Source organism: Chlamydotis macqueenii, chromosome 7 (genome assembly GCF_036417535.1).
Source record: "Chlamydotis macqueenii isolate bChlMac1 chromosome 7, bChlMac1.mat, whole genome shotgun sequence".
In the NCBI taxonomy this organism is placed as follows: Eukaryota; Metazoa; Chordata; class Aves; order Otidiformes; family Otididae; genus Chlamydotis; species Chlamydotis macqueenii.
The window spans coordinates 13,912,001-13,930,906 of NC_141562.1; the positions used below are offsets into that span (position 1 = coordinate 13,912,001).

At 48.9% G+C, this 18,906-nt stretch overlaps 1 protein-coding gene across 1 annotated transcript in view; it reads right to left on the reverse strand.

The window, feature by feature from the left end:
• Nucleotides 1–18,906, reverse strand: part of CDH23 (cadherin related 23) — a 171,658-nt gene that overhangs the window by 85,263 nt on the left and 67,489 nt on the right. The window contains exons 6-8 of the mRNA XM_086752377.1: nt 16,541–16,735; nt 13,386–13,514; nt 7,196–7,274 (exon numbers count right to left, since the gene is read on the reverse strand). Of these exons, the coding sequence (XP_086608503.1) occupies nt 7,196–7,274; nt 13,386–13,514; nt 16,541–16,735 (403 nt within the window). The remainder of the gene's footprint in view (nt 1–7,195; nt 7,275–13,385; nt 13,515–16,540; nt 16,736–18,906) is intronic.

An 18,906-nucleotide genomic window follows, 5' to 3' on the forward strand; every position in this document is an offset into this window, starting at 1 on the left:
CTCCATCCCTGTGTGGGTACAGGGACAGCAGCAGCTCCGGGAAGGTGAGACCAACGTGGCGCTGGGCTGGGAGTAATGGGATGGATCACAGCAGCCCATATGGAGCGTTTTTCCAGGCTCATTGAGGAATGGATGGTGGCACAGGCATAATTTTGGAGAAACACTGCCATAACGAGGGGTTTTATAGATGAGGGCCATAATGTTTAATTGCCCTCAGCCAATGCTCTCACCATTTAAAAAGGCTGTTAAAAATACTGGCTCAAACCCAGAGGGAAAAAAAAAAAAAAGAAAAGAAAAAAAACCCACGTTGATATCTCCTCCTTCCTCACTACCCCTTTGGTCTTCAAGTGTTGTTCAAACCCATAGAAAGAGATGTAGCTATTGTCCAGCTCCAGTGAAGACCTGCCCGTCAGCCAGGGGAAGCCAATTCCCCCATACCGGCAAATTTTTCCACCTCCCAGCTACACAAGGGACCGTTCGTACCGGGAAGCCACAGCCTTGAAAGACCCTGGGCTTGCTGAGCCACTCAACTCGCAGTGGATGACTTTCACGAGATGTGAAAGGGGAAGCCATCACACACCTTGCGCTGGATAATTTATTAATCAAAATGTGCTCCGTCAGGGCTCCTTGGCACTGAAATAGATGCTGTTGGATGTGGTTCATGGAGTCAGCAACAGACACAGTTATCATCGTATAAATAGTCCATCAGCTGCCGTGACCACCTCACTGCTCTTCACCTTGAGTCTTTGCCCCTCTGTGATACGCAGCAAAGCACGCTGGGGCAGAAACCTTGGCCCCATGCTTAAATTCAAAAGGAACAACCTATTTCCAAAGGGAAAAAAAACAAAAAAAAACAAAAAAAAAACCAACAAAAAAACCCCCCAAACCTGAGCTTTATTTCTTCACTCTGCGTGAAATCGAGATGCTCTGGAAAACAGTGCCTGTTCCTCCTGCTCTCGACTTTGGTTTCTGCTTCTTCCCAGAAGATGCAACTCTCTCTGGAACAACTAATTCAAGCCCAAAGCTGCGTGCTGGCACTCCTCCACACGCGCCCGCTCTGCAAACAGGCATTTTTAGTGTCTTCCCCAAAAGATTTAATAACTGGCAGAATTTCTGGTCTTGCAGGGGCACAAAAGAAGCTGGGATTAAATGCTCGCGCGGTTCCCTTTTTTTAAGAACTGAACGTACAGTACGAGAAAATATAAGGGGAGATTTACCACCTGAGGGGCAATCCCCCTCCCAAAGACCCCAGGAGCTGTGGTTGAGTACCGGAGAGGAGAACAGAGCCCGCAGAGTTTAAAGGTTCCTATTCTGAGTGTAATTCATCAAATGAAAGGGTGCTGAGCCTTGGACCACAACCACCGTCCCCCCACGTCATCTAAAATGCGCTTGGTGGCTCCAAGGGAACGAAAATCACCAGCACCACCTGGCTTGGCTTTCTGCCTCCCAGCCTTTCCTCTTTCCATGAATCTTAACCCTAAAATTGCCACGGGGAGAGAGCAACCAAGAGCGGGATTGCGCCAAAAGCCAGCAGAGCAACGCCGGGAGAACTACCGTCAATGTTTATCTGACTCATTTCGGTAAACGCAACGCTTCAAGCCTCCACCTGAGCTCGCAGAGGATTCTGTCCTGACAAACAGAGTGCAGAAGGCAGCGCGCGTGGTCCCGCAGAGAACGGGCTGGTCCGGGCTGCCAAGCATCGCCACCTCGGAGCAGCGGTCGCAGAAGGTGCTCTCGCCCCGCAGCCGAAGGACGCATACCTTCTCCAACGGTTGCCAATATCTTCAATACACATTAAATCCCAGGAAGTGAGTCCCAGAAATTAAACAAAAAATATGCTTCTGCTTCATATTTACACTAAAACAGGAACGTATCGTTTTAATTACTGACAGTCATTTGCTGGGGGACCACCTGCCACGCAAACCGTTATCCCAACTGTATCCCTTTCCAGTGGTTTCTGGATTGCCAGAGAGGCAAAGCAAGATGCCAACGTGACGACAAAGCATCATTAGCAACGGGAAGGAAGACAGGGAGCAACCGAGCCAAGAAAGAGGAGCTGTGGCCGCAGCCACCATCTCGTCTTTGTGCCGTCTCGTCCCCTCGCATCGGGTGGAAAAACAGCCTTTGATGAATAACTGGGCGCGAGGTGCTTCTCCACCCATCAGTGTGTCCTCCCACAGAAATGTTCTGCTATGATGACTGCCCTTAAATCACACTGGAAGGCCCTCCCAGCAGGTGTAATTTATGAGGGCTTTAACACCCTAGCAGTTCACTGAGTGATCCGAATGCGGGAAAAAGCCAGCACAACAGAGGCCAACTGGCAATGGAACTATTAAAATTAGCAGGTCCTATTTCCAAGGACCCTCCCTGATATCCAGTTTAAGGGATTCAGGGAAGCAGTTTGCATTGCCTTGCCTTCCTTATGAAGTCAGGTCAAAATATGAAGGGAGGTGTCATCAGCTGAGGGCTGGGAGACCTCTTTGGCCACTTGACCCTACCCTACCTCATATATGTATGATATTTTATTCCTTAGCAGGAAAACAAAAAAAAAAAAAAAAAAAAAAAGATGGAGAACGAATCTTTTCAGACACGGTTCCCTCTCGCTTTTGTAACTCATGCTTCCATGACATTGTGTAAATAATTATTTTTAATTCATGATTCCCTTGGGATGCACCAGCCTTAGGAAGAGCGAGCTTTGCCAGAAACTGCACTGGTCTCCTAAAACAATCAACTCTAGGGGGAAAAAAAAAAAAAAAAAAAAAATGCCCTAAGGGTTTGTGAAGAGCCCTACGGACCAGCCCACCCCACCAAAAGCCTCACGCTCCCTCCCCTCTCTCCTGCAGGACTTCCCAAGCCTCGGGAAGGACATATGGATCGCCCTTGTGCAATCTCCCATCGCCCATCCATCACCGCACCTGAAATGTGTCAGGCAGGCTGAGACGACCTTCAGAGCACCCCTTTTCAGGGACCCTTTCCTCTGGTTTAACCCTTCGATGCCTGCCCAAGCGACACAGGTTGCCTTCACATCACACCAGGAGACGTGAAGCCTCCTGACTTTCCTGGAAATCAACGAAACCCAAAGTTCGCTGCGAGTCAGCAAAGCCGAGGCTGTGATCGTACGATACATTTTCCTAACAAGAGTTTGTTGGCCAAAGTCCCCTCCTGCCCATTAAATAAATGGCCATTTAATTCACAATAAACGTCCTTCTCTTAAAGAGCTAAAGGATTCCCCGCGCCCCAGGCGACGCGCAGCAGCGGCAAATGTGAAAACACAGTGCCGTCTGCAGGCCTGACCCGGGGCCCTCCGATTTCCACCGGGAAAAATCAATCGCTGTTAGAGCAGAGAGTTCCCCTAAATGAAAAGTCTTATCTAGAACAGGTCGTGTTATACAACAAGTCACTGGCTTTGCCTGGGAAATGAAAGATGATGAGGCAGAGTCCCCGGTACAGAGGCTATCTCCATAAATCTGCCAAAAGGGAGCCGTGGATTACTTTGCTGGATTAATTATCTGTCCTTCAAGCGGAGCCCTGACCTCAGCAGCTGAGCATCTCCGACTTGTCAAAGTGACTGGGAAATCGGAGTGATGGGAGCCCCGGCACCAAACAGCCTGTCGGCACAAGAGGCTTGAATTACACGGTCTTTATTCGTTTGGGGTTTTTTTGGGTTTTTTTTTTGGGTTTTTTTTGGTTTTTTTTTTCAAATGGCTTTTTTTTTTTAGGGCTGTGACCCCACTCCTTGCAAAGCACAGGATGAAAAAGTCCATGTCTTCATGGGGTTAAAACGCTAATTGGAAGGAAGAGGTGGGGCTTTTCCCAGTAAGAGGTGGAAATACCTGCCTGGAGAGGACAGCCAGCCAAAGCTGCGACCCAGTGAGATCCTCCGTCATTTCAGGCTTAACAACTTTGTAAGCTGGCGGCATGAAGTTAGACCTCAAGTCTTATTTTATGTGGTTATGGTTAATCTTTTGGTTTTATTGTTTTCCTGTCACGGGAAGACCTTGCGCTGGAGAGAGCCTTATAAATAAGAGCCGCTGCAGTATATCCCGAGGCGCAGCTACCCGAGGGCTGAAGCCGAGTAGGACACCGGCAATTTCAAATTAATTTTTACCCTCGGCCTCCAAATCATAGCGATGCTTTCGATATTAATACCAAAGGGGTGATAAATGGCTAGGTTGCTTTTCAGCTTTCTTGCTGCCGTATATTCAACAGCAGCCAGTAGAATCAGCCCAGCTACGTGCAAGCCCTGTGCCCAAAAGCCTGGGAAAAGCATCGCCCATCCCCGCCGTGGATCGGGAACAGCATCATTGCACCACGTGGAAGCGAGCTGAAGAGCCAGGTGTAATTACTACCTCCACCAGCCATTTTCACTTTTGCTTACGGTCGGTTTCTAATTTAATTTGCTTCCTCCATTCCCATATGTTAGGCTGGTTTTTTTGCAAAATTGCCATAAAAATTTACCAGCTCAGGCACAAAATCTGCTCGCTGACCTTTACCATCATGATTGAGGATAATGACAAGTTAATTAGGCTGTACCTGCCTGCCAAAAAAAAAAAAAAAAAAAAATTAAAAAAAAAAAGAAATCGCTTGCCTTCAGTGAGCAGGAATTTGGAGTCACGGCACTGGCTGGTTCCCATGTCTGGACTCTCAGATATCAGCAGGTAACACCTTCTTTCAAAAGCAAGAGGCAAATTGTGGTAAGTATAAGAGAATGCACTGAGTACAGCGGAGGAACCACACTCCTACTGACTTCAGAAAGAAAAATGTTTGCCCCATGACCATGTTTTCTTTAAAATTTGCCCTCAGTCACGCACCTCGGCCGCAATCCAGCAGCCGCATGGAGCTGGCAAACTCCAGCTCTGGCAACAAACTCAACTTGAAGTGGAAGCAGAGGGTCCTGAAGCCCGGCTTCGGGGGTTTTGGAAATCTCTGCCTGAAGCTGAAGGCAGGGTGAGGATGGGGAGGAGGCAGGAGGTGACCACAGGTGTCTCCAGTCATCCCTTGGTCCCTCCACAGGCTGATCCTTCCCAGCACCACCGCTCTGCAAGACGCTGGTGCCAACAGGAGGAGGACTCTTGGCCAGTTACAAAAACACTCTGCAATTCTCATATTTGGGGGGGGGAAAAAAAAAAAAAAAAAAAAAAAAAAAAAAAAAAAAAAAAAGGCAAAGCAGTTTAATCACTCTTTGATGTGTTCTGCCTGATTCTCCGATATGAGAGCTGCCCCCCGCCAGGCGGGACCGGGGGCAGAGATTAAACTCTTGGCGTACGCAAGCGGATGCGAGGATGTTTGCGCCGATCTGCCTGCCTGTCACACCGCACCCCGCTGTCACCAGGCTGCCTGAGCATCCCTGGCTCCCTTCCACCATCCCTTCCTCCCGGCCGGAATGGCTACCCTGGCACGGAGTGATGGATGCGCAAAAGGGGATATCATGGCTATTTTTTTGCAGGAAAACCAAATAAAGATGTGAAAGTAAGAGCATGAATAGGTAAAAAGGTAAAAACAGGTAAAAATAAAAAATCCAGGGTCCAAGGTTTGGTTTCCTTGACTCAGTAGAGCCGCTGTGACCATCTGATGAGGAGAAAGCCTGACGTGACCGTGAGCGGGTGGGTGCATTTAGCAAATTAACCCTCTATAGATTGCATGGTCATTTCTGTAGGTTTGAGACGTCAAATACAGGCTCTTGGAAACCCAGAGCCTGTTTGTATTGCGCCGGTGCTGACAAGGGAAAATTAGAAACCTACTGGGTCAGCAAAAGGGTCCATGGCCACCAGCAGATGCCTGAAGGAGTGTCTACAAATGGGACAAGGGTGATTTCCCATCTGCTGATCATGTTCAGGCTTTGAGCTGAAGGCTTTTCCCATCCTCGGGGTAGTTCAGCAGCAGCTGCAAAATGAACTCGAGGTTTCAGTCCAGTCTCCAGCTAAAAAGAAGCCCCCATCAGTCAAAAGGAAGCCTTGCTGCACTTTGCCCAGACAGATACAGGCGATCTGGGGGAATCTCTCATATAATTTGTGGCGGGGGAACATTAGAATAAACTGCAGAGGGAATTAGAGGAATAAATAGTCCTTGCATCTTCAAAGGCAGACTGACCTGGATGCTCGCAGTCAGGATCAACGGACTTGAAAGTCAGGGTGAAATCACCTTGACCCTAGAAGTTGATTAAAATAGCATTTGAAACGGCTGGGCTTTAAGGAACCCAAGCTGGGAAATTATTTCCGCACGTGTAGCTCAAAGGAGCTGCCAGCCAGCACCCGAAGAGCGCGAACAGCGAAGAGAGCAGGCACCGTTGAGGCTTCTTGCTACGAAGATCCCCTCAAAACCAATGCCAGAAACAGAGTTACACCCCAGACACCCCTAGTCAGTCCCTCACTCCTGGGTTAACCCAACCCTGAGGCGCAGCCTCGCAAAAGCAGTGTCCAAGTACAACCCAGCGAGCACCAATGTCTGCCTCAGATACGGCACAGGCTCACTGACCTCAAGTCATCTTAAACGAGGCAGGCCCACCCCCCAGAATTGGCCTTTCCAAAAAGCAACTATGTTTTATCTGGAAACGCCTACCCAGACTGCCCCGGCTTTTGCCATCAGAAGAGGTGGACAAAAGAGATTTGAGCTTGTGGGGCTGCAAGGAGGGTCTCCCCAAAACCAACAGCATGGTGAGTAGGATTCAGATCCAGACACCTCAGACAGGCCTTTATTTGAAACTTAATTCTCTTGTAAACCAACACGGTCATTTTTTTCTCACAGCCAGTCAAACCAACCTGGTAGAGCTTCCTCCCAAAGGGAGGTCCCCAAGCTACAGGCCCAGAGGAGCCAAGCATTGCCCGGTAACAGCAGTTTCAGCAAGCTACCCACGCACCCTGGGAGAGGTTTCTTGGGCTTCAGAGCCGGTCTGTGAAGGCAGGATTAATCCAAATGGCTGTTAGAAGCCAGGAAGTCTCCACCACCCTAATTAAGTCTCATTCTCGCCCTGCACCCTCACCGATCCAACCCCCCTGTGAAGCTCTGGCGATCCCTCGAGAAGCCAGCCCTCAGCACAGAGGCTGTCATGGTTGTGGAAACTGCTAGGAGCCCTTCAGCCCCTGATCAGACCCATTCTCTCCCTAAACAATAACCACTGCACCACCACCAAGACCTGCACCACCACCTGCTCTTCGCAGGTTTCTGAGCTCCCCATCACATCCCCCTCACAACTTACCCGAGACGATGGTGTAGCCGATGCCCCGGGGACGGCCCTTATCCTGGTCGATGGCCGTTATCATCCGAACAGTGGTACCCTGGGGATAGAGAGGAGACGCACGTTACAGCCATCCCAGCCGAGCATCGCTGGAGCTCCCGGGGCAGGGCAGCAAGAGTAGAGGTTGCCGAGGCACCGCACCTCTTACCGTCAGCCATGTGCTTAGGAAAACCTGTCCGAGGACAAGGTAAACCATGGAAAAGTCCCAACCCCGCTTCTCAGGGCAGTTCCCGGCACACCACTCAACACCTGTGCAAGCTCCAGAACTCCGCTAACCCACCCCAGGATGGAGCTGGCAATGCCGAGGGCAGGACCGGCACGCCCTCTAACTGAAACACCGAGCAGAAGAATGTAAGACTGACCCAAAATTCTTGTTTAGTTCTTTTAAATAAAAACATTGTGCACTTACGTCAACGCCATAAGCCGTACCTCCCCCGCCGCACTGCAGTGAGCCCATGTGAATACAAACACAAGCACATGCACGTAATTAATGTAGTGTGAAAAAATTTACAACTCAGCTGTTCTTGTTTTCATTGCTTTATTAGCAGTGGGAAAAGGAGCAATTTTTTTTTTTTTTTTTTTGTTGCCCTCAAAGGAAAATGTCAACAGAGACGTTTGCATATCTAACGAGGGAGCACAGCGGGACAGCAGCGTGGCGTTTGCCCTGCAATCCATCATCTGAAGGCCAAAGGGAAAGCTCCTGCAGAAACATCACCGGTGGAAAGCGGGGGCTTGCTGTCGTCCCTGGCTTTCAGAGCTGTGCTGCTGTGGGCTCGATGGAGATGCTTTGCTGCTGGCTGGCCATAAAGAAGGCTCACGAGGCCAGGCAGACCATTCCCTCGCTTCATCTCCGAGGGCGTTTCAATAGACTCCTTAAGTAAATCCACGTTATTAACCGAGAACATTAGCCATAAATCCCAGGTCACTGGCCTTTGAGCAGTACTTGGCTGGTGAGGCTCAGCAGCCACCGGAGAGCCTCTAAATCACTGACAATAACTGTCCTTTCCAAAGGAACAAAGTAGCTAAAAAGCACAAGAAAAGTGGGAAAGGAGCGGCAGCTCCTCTGTGGCTAGGGCGGTGGGTGAAGGCCCTTGGTCCATCTGACATCTCGCTCATCGCCTGTCAAAAAGTGAGGGAATGGAAAAATAAGTGTCTCCTGCTGTGCGGCACATTTCAAAGGGAGAAGGTAGGGCTCACCCACCATGGCTGAGGAACAGCAAATCAGTCCGCCGACACCTGGGCCGCTTTATCTGCGGGGAAGGTCCCTCCTGAAGAGGCCAAGGGGAAGGGCTGGTGGGAAAGATAAAAGGATGAGTGCAGATGTTGCAGTCAGGAAAGTTTGGGAGGGGAGGAGGGGGAGTCTCAATCCAGATATCTCAGCAGCACGTGCCATAGAGATGTCCGTAGGTAAGAAATCATCCATGTATCTGATCCCAAGAAGGAGGGCTGCTAGTAAGGTTCACCTGGTCCTTGGCAAGTCCATGATGATGGCTTCCATGCTGCTGTTTTCTGAGACTGGGTGTGTCTCTGTTCCTCTTGCAGCCCTGCGTGTCTCCTCCTTCTCTAGGAGCTCCTTCACCAGCCCATCCCGGGGATGGGTCACACTTCACCAGTGACCGAGAAACAAGTGCCAGAGTGGGGCTGAGCTGCTTGCCATTCCTGGATGCCGTCTCCTGGAACCACACCAGGGGCAGGGACCTGGGCACCTCTTTGTAGCCCATCTGGTTTCCATCCCTCCTGCCAAGAGGCTTCCAATATCCACAAGACTGGCAGATCCCAGCTCCTGTCCTTGACACAGCGTTTAGGACCAGTCTTGATGCTTCTGGGGAGAAGGCTGAACAAGGGCCACGAGATAGGCATAATGTCTATCCGTGTTGCCAGTGGCAATTTCTGGTTTTGTAGTGAGCGGTAACAATGGATGGAGATGGCCTCGAAGCACAATCACTCAGCACGGTCAACAGAAATGAGTGTTCCCATTCAGCACGTGTCCGAGTGAGATGGAGAGATGATGTGATGTAAAAAACGACACAACACACAGGCTATACTCATCTTTAGTACCTGTGATGATCCTGAAGCATCTTGCCCACCATACCAGCAAAGATAACTAACCAGAGAGGAGAGACTAGAAGTGGGAAAACACCCAAACACCAAACCAAATCCTTGATCACAGCCATCCCACGATGGCAAAGATTGACCTCTCACCAACCACATCTCAACAATTTCCAATTTCTCTTTTAAAATCCTACCAGACCAGGACACTATTCTTTTGGCTATCTAGGTCTTGGCACAACAAGACCTAGACCTAGACCCTTGGAGATGCCGTCCTCTGGCTCCCATAGGCAACCAGTTGCACCCTGAAACTGGAGGGCACCCTCCCACCATCGCTAGCCAAATACATCTGGCACGGCTTCCAAGTGGAAGCGGAAAACCCAGCACCAACAGCTCTGCTCAGGGCTCATCCCAGGTATTTGTGCTGTGAACCTGCGTCTCTTGGAAACTCCCAAATATTCCTGACATTTCTTAAAGCAACTAACAACTCACCTGCCTACCACAGACAACAGTGGCTGCAAAGAATGGACTCGACTGGTAGGCACAGACCGACGCACTCGAACAGAATAACCCTCTCCCTCTAGGGAAGGAGGAAGAAGGTTTAGAAAAGTAATAATCTGGAAAAGCCCATGCTTTAAAAAAAGGCAAAGAAAATAAAGAATGTCACATTATCTAAACAAAATCTGAGGGTTTTTTGAAGAGGAGCAGGGGTAAACCAATCCTTTTTTAATAAAACCCTGAGCTTTTAATAAAGTGCTCACACTGATGGGCTGGAAATATTGTAAGAAAGAATTAACTTGGAGCTATTGAGACTCTAGGGCAAAAATAGCACTGATTCTACATTATTTTTTTAACCCAAGGAGTTTTTGAAGAGGAATGGGGATGGTGCTGAAGAATTAAAACTGTTTTAATGGTATTTGGCACATATCTGTACCATGCTACTGCAAGGGAATAGAACTGCTGGTGGCAGGACCAAGCACCAGTGGGGTTTGTTCCCTCTCTTGCCTTCGTGTGCTTCCCTGCAGGATAAAGCACACTTTCACAGGCCTCATCTTGTCTCTTCACCCCCAAAGTGAAGCTGCGATGCTGCCTGGACCACACACCAGCTGAGGTCTGAAAGTAGGGGCTCATCAGACCACCAGCGTCTCTGCAAGGGGAAATGGCTCCTCTTCTCAGCCCCTACTAAGTTATCTGGAGAACGTCAACGATGTTATCCAGTCCACAGACACTCACAGACTCTGAGGACAAAAAAAAAAAAAAAAAAAAAAAAAAATACAAGGCCACCAAGCTTTGCCACAGCTGCAGACAGCTTTGGGGCACTCGGGTGCCCTGGGAGAGCCATCTGAGGCATGCCAGGATGATAAACAGCATCAAGAAAGAAGATACACCACCTCCAAGGGACAAGCAAAGTCTCTCCCTACTGGGTCCTCTTCCTTCGCCTGGTAAGAAATTTCTTTCTTCTCAGTGTCCAAATAAGCACGTGCCCAGAACACTTCTAAATTATGCCACCGCATCCCAGTTTGAAAAAAAATAAGAGCTACAATGGGACTTGTCTCCCCTCTCGTGCCCCTCCATCCCTTTTTCTTCTTCTTCTTCTCTTACAGGATTAGGGACTTGAAAGGCAAAGCGCGGCCCGGCGTTGCAGCAGGAGGAGGAGGGAGCGCCTCAGAAAGCTGCCACGGCAAAAAAAAATCCTATTTCTCACTTCTTAATTCCAGTCAATTCCAGTCAAAGGGCTGATAGAGATCTGTTTGCGGTAATTTGCTGCAGTTTATCCACTCTTTTCACCTTCTATCGGCTCTTCACTGACGGGCTGGCTGACATGCTGTTGCTCGAGTGAGGAAATTAAAATTTGATGCAATAATCCCAAATAAGAAGGATTTTATTAGGTAATGTATACACTTCAGATGAGGTATACTCGCCTGATACATTGATAGAGGAACACAGACATGCTGTGCACCGCAGATAAAAAGAGAGGCAAGAGAGACGGAGAGCGGGTGCACGGAGCAGCACCAAGACTCTGCTCTGGAGATCTGGGGCTGGGGTGAGATGTTCCAAGCACACTTTGACCTGCTGAGCCCGACGGCAGGGCAAGCATCACCCACCAATGCACTGCAGCCGTTGGCTTGACCCGGAAACCTTCTTTTGGACAGAAGTTGGCCAAGCCCAGACTCCTCACCCAAATTTACTATTATCCTTTTGGTAGCCAAGCCATTCTGCACGGCGACGGTTTCCATGTTGCATGTGCAACTGGCTTCCTCAGGTGGTAGGGCGGAGTTGATGAGAAGACAACCACATCCTTGTTGCAGTAGCAGAGATTTCTCCCAGGAAGGAAGGATGCAACTTTGGGTCCAAATCATAAAGCAATACCACTCAAAGTACTGCCCACATTCAGCAGTTGTCTTTTTCACCCTGTCTCTGGTGGCACCTATCCATCTTGTATATCTCAATGCCTTCGGAGTTGCTACATGGGGCCAAGAGAAACTAAAATCTCTAAACCTGCCAGAAAACAGCTAACAGCTTGGTGAGCACTCCTTCATTCATTCCCTGTTTCAGGTTCCACAACAATTACTGGCTGCTGCAAACAGTGTACATTCTGGGAATAACTGTGATGCACATCGGTGTATCAACAAGAAGAGATTGCTGAGTTCCAGCATACATCATGAATTTGAGAGAGATCTCCTTCCCTGGAACCAGGTCACTCCATGAAGGTGGTGCAGCCCATAATTTTTAATACTCATAGGACTTCCATTTCTATAATTTCATCTAAGGCTTTTTCCCCCCAGTTAAGAGTGATCTAAGTAGTGTTTTTTCTTCCCTGCAGATCATTCTGCCCACCACAGAAATACTCCTTAATCTCCACAGCATTAAAACGCATTGAAACTTTCACTTCACTAAAGTAATTCATGAAGCCATTTTTTGGCCATCTTTGGGCTGGCAGACAGGTAATGGGCTGTCTGACCGCAGGATTTGTGACAGTAGGACTCAGCCCTATTGATCCAGCACCCTCTGTGCTGTCAGAGCCAGCGCTTTGCTCCAAAGTGAATAAAATGGCATAAACTCAAGCGAGCTGGAGTTCCCTCTATGGCTGCATCAACTGAGCCATCAGGTGTTTCAGATCCAGTGCACCAGAGACGTTACAGGATGCACGTGGAGTATGGATGCCTACCACTCTATGATTTGGGGGTTGGACTAGATGACCTTTAAAGGTCCCTTACAACCCAAACCAAAGGTTTTTCCATCCATATACAAAAATATGTGCCCTATAGAAAAAGCGATGGGGTGCACAGCTGTGCCTTGAGAAGGTGGATGCTGCTGAGGAGGGTCGGTGCTTGGACTGAAGGTCCTGGGCACCCTTGCTGGGACCACAGCTAACAGGTCGCACGCTCCCCGCTGTCTGCTGTGGGGGGAAAAAAAAAGCCCTGCTGTATTTAGAGACTGAGAGACGTTTTCCACAAACAGTGAGTTTGCTGACAAACCGAGTTTCAGAAGAACTAAAATGATTGAATCAATTTGGCAAAACCTGAGGGAAAACGCTCGAAGTGCTGAAATGGCTGATGATTCTGGCATTTTCAAAACTGCCTCATTTCAGGAACGTTTACATCTTTTTTTAAACTTCTCTATTAGAAATGGCATGTATATATGCTGTGGGGAGGAAACGGGGTGACTGTGTGCTAAGAACAACAGAAAGTCTTTTTAAAATTTAAGAAAAAATTATTTCAGAAAACATTTTATTTGGGTTTCAGGCTTCCTAAACCTCCTTGCTTAGGCTCCATTTTTTAAAAAAGGGGCAAAATGTTTTGGAGCTGGCTTGAACATGTTGTTCAAAAGGTTTGCCTCTCTTTGCATGCCAGTTGAATCTCATGATTCAGCATGGAAACAAGGCTCCTCTTTGCACCCAAGCTGAAAACATCAAGGCAGAGCAACAAAAACTTGTGACGGAAGGAAGGACAGAAGGACAAACATCTCTGCAAAGTTGTTCTCCTCCAGCTCTTTTGGGATACCTTGTGCTTTCTGTCTCATACCCTGCCCCATCCTCCCTCGGCTCCTCCCCGGCACAACACCGCGGTCATGGACATGGGAGCGAAGCAGCAGCCCTTACCGGAGGCGAGTTCTCATAGATGTTTGTGCTGTAGGGCAGGTTGATAAAGATGGGGTCCATGTCCTGCACGTCTGTGATGGTGATTGCCAGGTTGGCCAGAGTAGAGAGCGGCTTGCTTTTATCTTGGTCCTTGAATAAAAAAAAAAAAAAAACAAAACCAAAAACCAAGAGTTGAGGGGGAGAGAAAGGATTTCTATCAGAAAAGTAGAATTATTCAACCATATATTAAGTACTTGGGACAAAATTCCTAAATAGTCCAGGCAATCATTTCTTTTTCAAGAATTATTGTCCACTGTACCTCCCTTTAAGCTGAGATACAATAAGAATTTCATTCCAGCATTGCCCCTTTAAAATAGAGCAAGCACCAATTTAGCTTTCATCACATGTTGGGTGGAAAAGAACCAACGATGTTCAACATACACTTCAAAATATAAATTCCCTCATAACGCAGATACAGCCTAGGGCACCTCCATCCTGTGAGACCCAGATGTGGTTGCCAGCGGACGTTTCATACCAGCACATCCCAGCAGAGCATCTCACAGCCCCCAGCGCCGCTGCCTCCGCACAGCTTGGGCTCCATCAGCTGGAACACGGCAAAGCCCAGCAGCTCCCTCGCCTTTCCTCTGTTCCGCATAACCCTGCGCGGCTGCATTGCAGTCGCAGCTTTGTTCTTTTCTGTATTTGCTGCTCTGAGCTTTGGCAGAGGGTACACCAAGTGCTGCTTCTGGGTTCTCAGGGTGCCTCAGCTCTCACACAGAAGGTGGAGTAGAAACCCCAACAGCAGAACACATCCTTGCGGTAGCAATCTTCTTTCGGTTGGGACTGATGGTTTTGGCTCCGACAAACTGCAAACCTCTCCCTCCTGCCTTGCAGGAGGACTGGAAGGATGGGGATAACCAAGAGCTGCCTTTCTAGGCAAGCCAAGCTGCCTCCAGAGCTGCAGGGATGCTCTGAGCAGAAGCACGATCTCCCTCGCACCCCATCTCAACCCATCAGGATGGAGCCACAAATGCTTTCCCGGAGCAAGACCCTTCTTCCAGCAGGACAGGCTGCCACCAGCTTGTCCCAGCACTGCCCTGCTGCCACGGGTTCTCCTGCTGGAGAACACCCATGGGTGCTCAAAAGCGACCCCAATGCCCGCAGCCCTTTGCTAGAAGAGAAAGAGCAAAGAGATAGCATGCGGAGGGAAGGAAACAAACCTCTCCTTACCCCCTGATCAAGCACCGTGGTGAAAGGCGACCATTAGAGGTTACCGCACACTTCTGCAAAATAGCTCTGAACAGCGGCGAGGACTGATTGCCAGAAGATTAATGTTAATTTAAACCGTATTCAACAACACCGCTTGTACATTATCCTCTTAACCTGCAGGCCTCAGCGTTTACGGCCTGGATGGATGCTTATTTCTGACTCACACTCTGCTGTTAGCGTTATCAGGTTGAAGCCTTTCTTTTCTTCAGATAATGTTTTTTTTTTTCTCTCCCCTTCCTCTCTTAAATTGGACTCCCCCTCTGGAAAAGCAAGCACACTTCAAGTTCCCTCACGTACTGTCTCCCATGCTGCCCTTCCCAGTCCCTTTCTGCCTACACCCCTGGGATGAAATGGCTCCTGCCTTGAACCAAGGCTCCACGGCTCTTCTTGCAGCCACCCCAAACTCACCATCACCCCAGGTCCCACTCTGGATCACGCAAACTCTTCATCAGGCAGGCAAGAGATTGTGTTTGCTCTTCCAGCTCCTGCTACGCTGGCGCGACGCTTGTCCTCCTTCCCAGGCTGAGCTTTGCCCCAAGGTTTCTCATTGCCTTTCCACTAGAAAACACCAGCGCCCTGTGACCGAGCCAAGTCCTACAGCTGCAATCAAGCCCGGTTCAGAGACTTCATATTTAAATCTTTGAACTCCCTGAGCCGGAAATCACTCAAAGCCAGGAGCGTATTAGGTAGCAAGCACCAGAAGTGCGCCCATTTTCTCTTTTCTGGTAACTGCACCGAGGATACAGAGTGAGATGGAGCTGAATGGACCAAGGTGGCATCCATAGATCCTTGAGAAAACCAGAATTAGGAATGGGAAAGAAAAGCACAGGAAGGGCTTGTGTTTGGTCCCATGTTTTGTAACCCACTAGATACTTCAACAGTGTGTCCTGGGAAAGTGTGTTGGCAACAGAGACTGGGAAAGAACTGAACAACAGGCACGGTCTCTTATGACTGAAGTATTTAAAATTAAATGAGGTACATGTTAGGAAAATTCCACAGCCCCGAACACATAAGGATCGGGCGGAAAGGTTGAGCTGTTTGCCTGTGGCCCCGCAGTGCGCGAATGCCCAGCCTCCGCGGCTGTGGAGAGCAACGCAGCCCTGCACGGCCCTCCATGTCCCGATGACATTTGCGGCTCCGCATCAAGACAATGATCTTGATTAAATCACATGCTTCAAGAGCTCTAGCCAGCTGCCTGGAGGGGTCAGGAAGGGCTTCCCCCCCTTATGAATGCAGAGTTGGTTGGGTGTATTATAGGGGTGAATCTTACCATCCTTTGTTGCATCTGAGATGGGAAAGGAGCCATCATCCAGAGCACCTGCCTGGGTGGTGCTCCTCCTTCACATTCTTCCTTATCAAGCTCTTGCTAGATTTGACACCAAGAAAGACACTTCCCATTGACGTGGGGCATGAATTTGCCATGGTGGCTACCTGGACACACATCTCCTAGGGGTCCCCTACCAGTACGGTGCTATTGACTGTAGTCAGGACCTTGGTTTCTCCTCTGTCCACCAAAAATTTAACTCATGATATCTGAGCTCATCTTTCACTGAATGAGACTCAAGGGGTGAATCCACCTCAGGTGGTCATCCCACCTGTAACAAGCCATGATGCACAAGGAACAAGACCAGAGGATTTCATGGCCTGTATGCCCTGTACTGGCTTTCCTCACGAAGGGATCTGCTCACCTTGGCACACAAGCACCCAACAAGTGTACAGGGCTGTTGGAGAGGAACAGTTGTGCTCCACGAGCTGTGCAGCAGACATTTGGAACTATCCATGCACCGCATCACTATAATACCCTTCTAAGTGGAAAAATGCTGGATGTGCCTCAGAAGATACTCCCTCCCCATTGCAACCCCTCCAGAAAACATCTCCTCCCTTGCAGCAGACAGGAGAAGACTCACCGTCGCGTTGACCTGGAGCTGGTACGCCTGAGTAACTTCATAGTCCAGCTCCCGTATCACCGACACAATGCCACGGCCACTGTCGATGGCGAAGAAATTGGAAGGAGGTTGGAAGGAGTAAAGCACGCTGCCACCTGCCCCCTGGTCCGGGTCTGTGGCGTTCACTATGAAAATCGGAGTGCCCACTGGAGTATTCTGGAAATAAAAAATATACAGCCGTAAAATTGTACACCGGCCTATTTTCCCATCAAAAACGCGTCGGCCATTTCCTTGTGCCCACCAGAAGGAATATCTAGAGACCCAAGAAGTTCAGCCCTGTATTTTCAGGACATTTATAAGTTATACAGCTGTTTTCTTTATGACAGTGTTGCGGCAGCGATAATGGTTGTTACACACTTATAATAACAGTTATACAGCTGTGGTCAAGATGACTCTCTATCACAAACCCCTATTTTCCCAGACATCACAACTTTCCAGAAAAATTACTCTTTGCTGAAACTTGTTTTCTGCCCAAAGGCACTTTTATTTTCAGCGCTGACTCCCTCTCTGTTTTCACCACAAGGCATTAAATATAAGAGAGCCTGGGGGAAAAAAAAAGAAAAAAAAAAAAAAAAAAAAGGGCACTAAATGCAACACAGAATTTTACGTAAAATTCAAAGTTAGAGTTTCCACAGCAACTACAACCTGGCCCGATGAACGCAGGCATTAACAGTTGAATCGTCATAAATCTGGAACTAATCTACATGCATAAAATACGCAGCTGAGTGCACAAAATCAGCAATGGCAAATGCAGTTTGGCACTTCTTATTGTTTAACTTCCCAGCAGGGAGAACAATTATCCATTTTTGGTGGCACAGCTGCATGTTCCTATGCAAATCTTAAATGCATATTCTTGTCTCTCTGAAGGCAGAAGCATAGAGCGCAAGGAAAACGGCTTTGCTGGGGACTCGGGCACAGACCGTGACCGCTCTGGCCAAGTCCGTACGTCTGCAACACATTCACGGCCACGTTAAGGTTGACAAAGAGCTAAAACTTGAAAGTGGAGACAGCAGCGGTCAGAAGCGAGATGTGGCAGCGGCTGGTTACAGCCAGTTGAGATAACACAGATTTATTTCTGCAAACCTCTTCCCAGGCCTCTGAGTTTTGTTGTTAACCTCACTCCTATGACATTATTCCTCCTCAGCTCATAGAGAAGTGTCATGAAGTGCTGAGAAGGTGGACAGGAGACTTGAGGAGAGGCAGAGCTTAGAAGACGGGGCACTGCTTCCAAGTGGAGCTCCTCCTGCAAATCCTTGGCCAAAGTGGAGCAAACTGAACCCTTTTCGGGTTTTTTGGGATCCAGAAAGTGCACGGCGAACCACCACAAGGCTCTCACAGCCCACCACCACCACCAGAAAGCATGAGAAACCAAGGCTCCACACTTGGAGATCTGATTTAACCAGTTTCATACTGGGTGATGGCACCAGAAAAGAACCAAAGTACCTGAATTGCCCCCAGCAAAACTTGCCTCCAAGGCAGGCAGCTGGATTTGCTGTGAGCTTTGTCAGGCAGAGCGAGGAACCTGGGACATGTCCCACAGCTCACCTTGAGGGTCCCAAAGCCACGCTGAGCACACACAGCGTGCTCTCGCACCCTCACACCCCCCTGCCCTTGCACCCAGCCACCCGGCACGGCAGGGATGCTCTGACATCTAAGTTGGCCTTGGGCTGAAGCAAAATTCCACTTCCCTTCCTCCAGCGTCACTTCTGCCGAGGTGTGAGAGGTTGCAGTTCCCACCTAGATCTTTCATTTGCTTTCTTTTTTTTTTTTTCCCACCTCTCTAAATCAAGCTGCTAAAGAAAGCCAGGCAGGGCACGGCCTAAGGATTATTTTTTAAAGCACCTTCAAGTTTTTTTGTGATCAGCAATCATAAAAGCATAAAAGATATGGCTAGGAGGGACCTCGAAAGAGAAACCTGCCACTGTGCTACATCTAAATCATTGCCATCCTTAAGGTCTCTCAGTGATGGAGAGGCCACAGCCATCCCTCTTTGGACTCCCCAAGCCATCATCAGCTGGGAGTATCCCGGAGCATCCCCCAGCCCTCTGCTCACTGTTGCCCGGCACCGCTTCGACCGCCGCGGTCCATATGCTCTAAAAACTGCCTTCTCAAATTCCTTTCTGGAGAGACCGGGGTATCAGTATCAGGATGAAGAGCATTACGAATTAACCATTCATAGGGGGAGGAGGGGAGAGGCAGTGACAGAGCAGACGCGGGGTGGCACCAATGAGGTCCGGGATATATTGTTCCCAGGAATAATAATATTCATATGGATCAAGCTGGACTTGATGAATATGTTTCCTCTTCTTTTTAAATGCCCCTAGCCG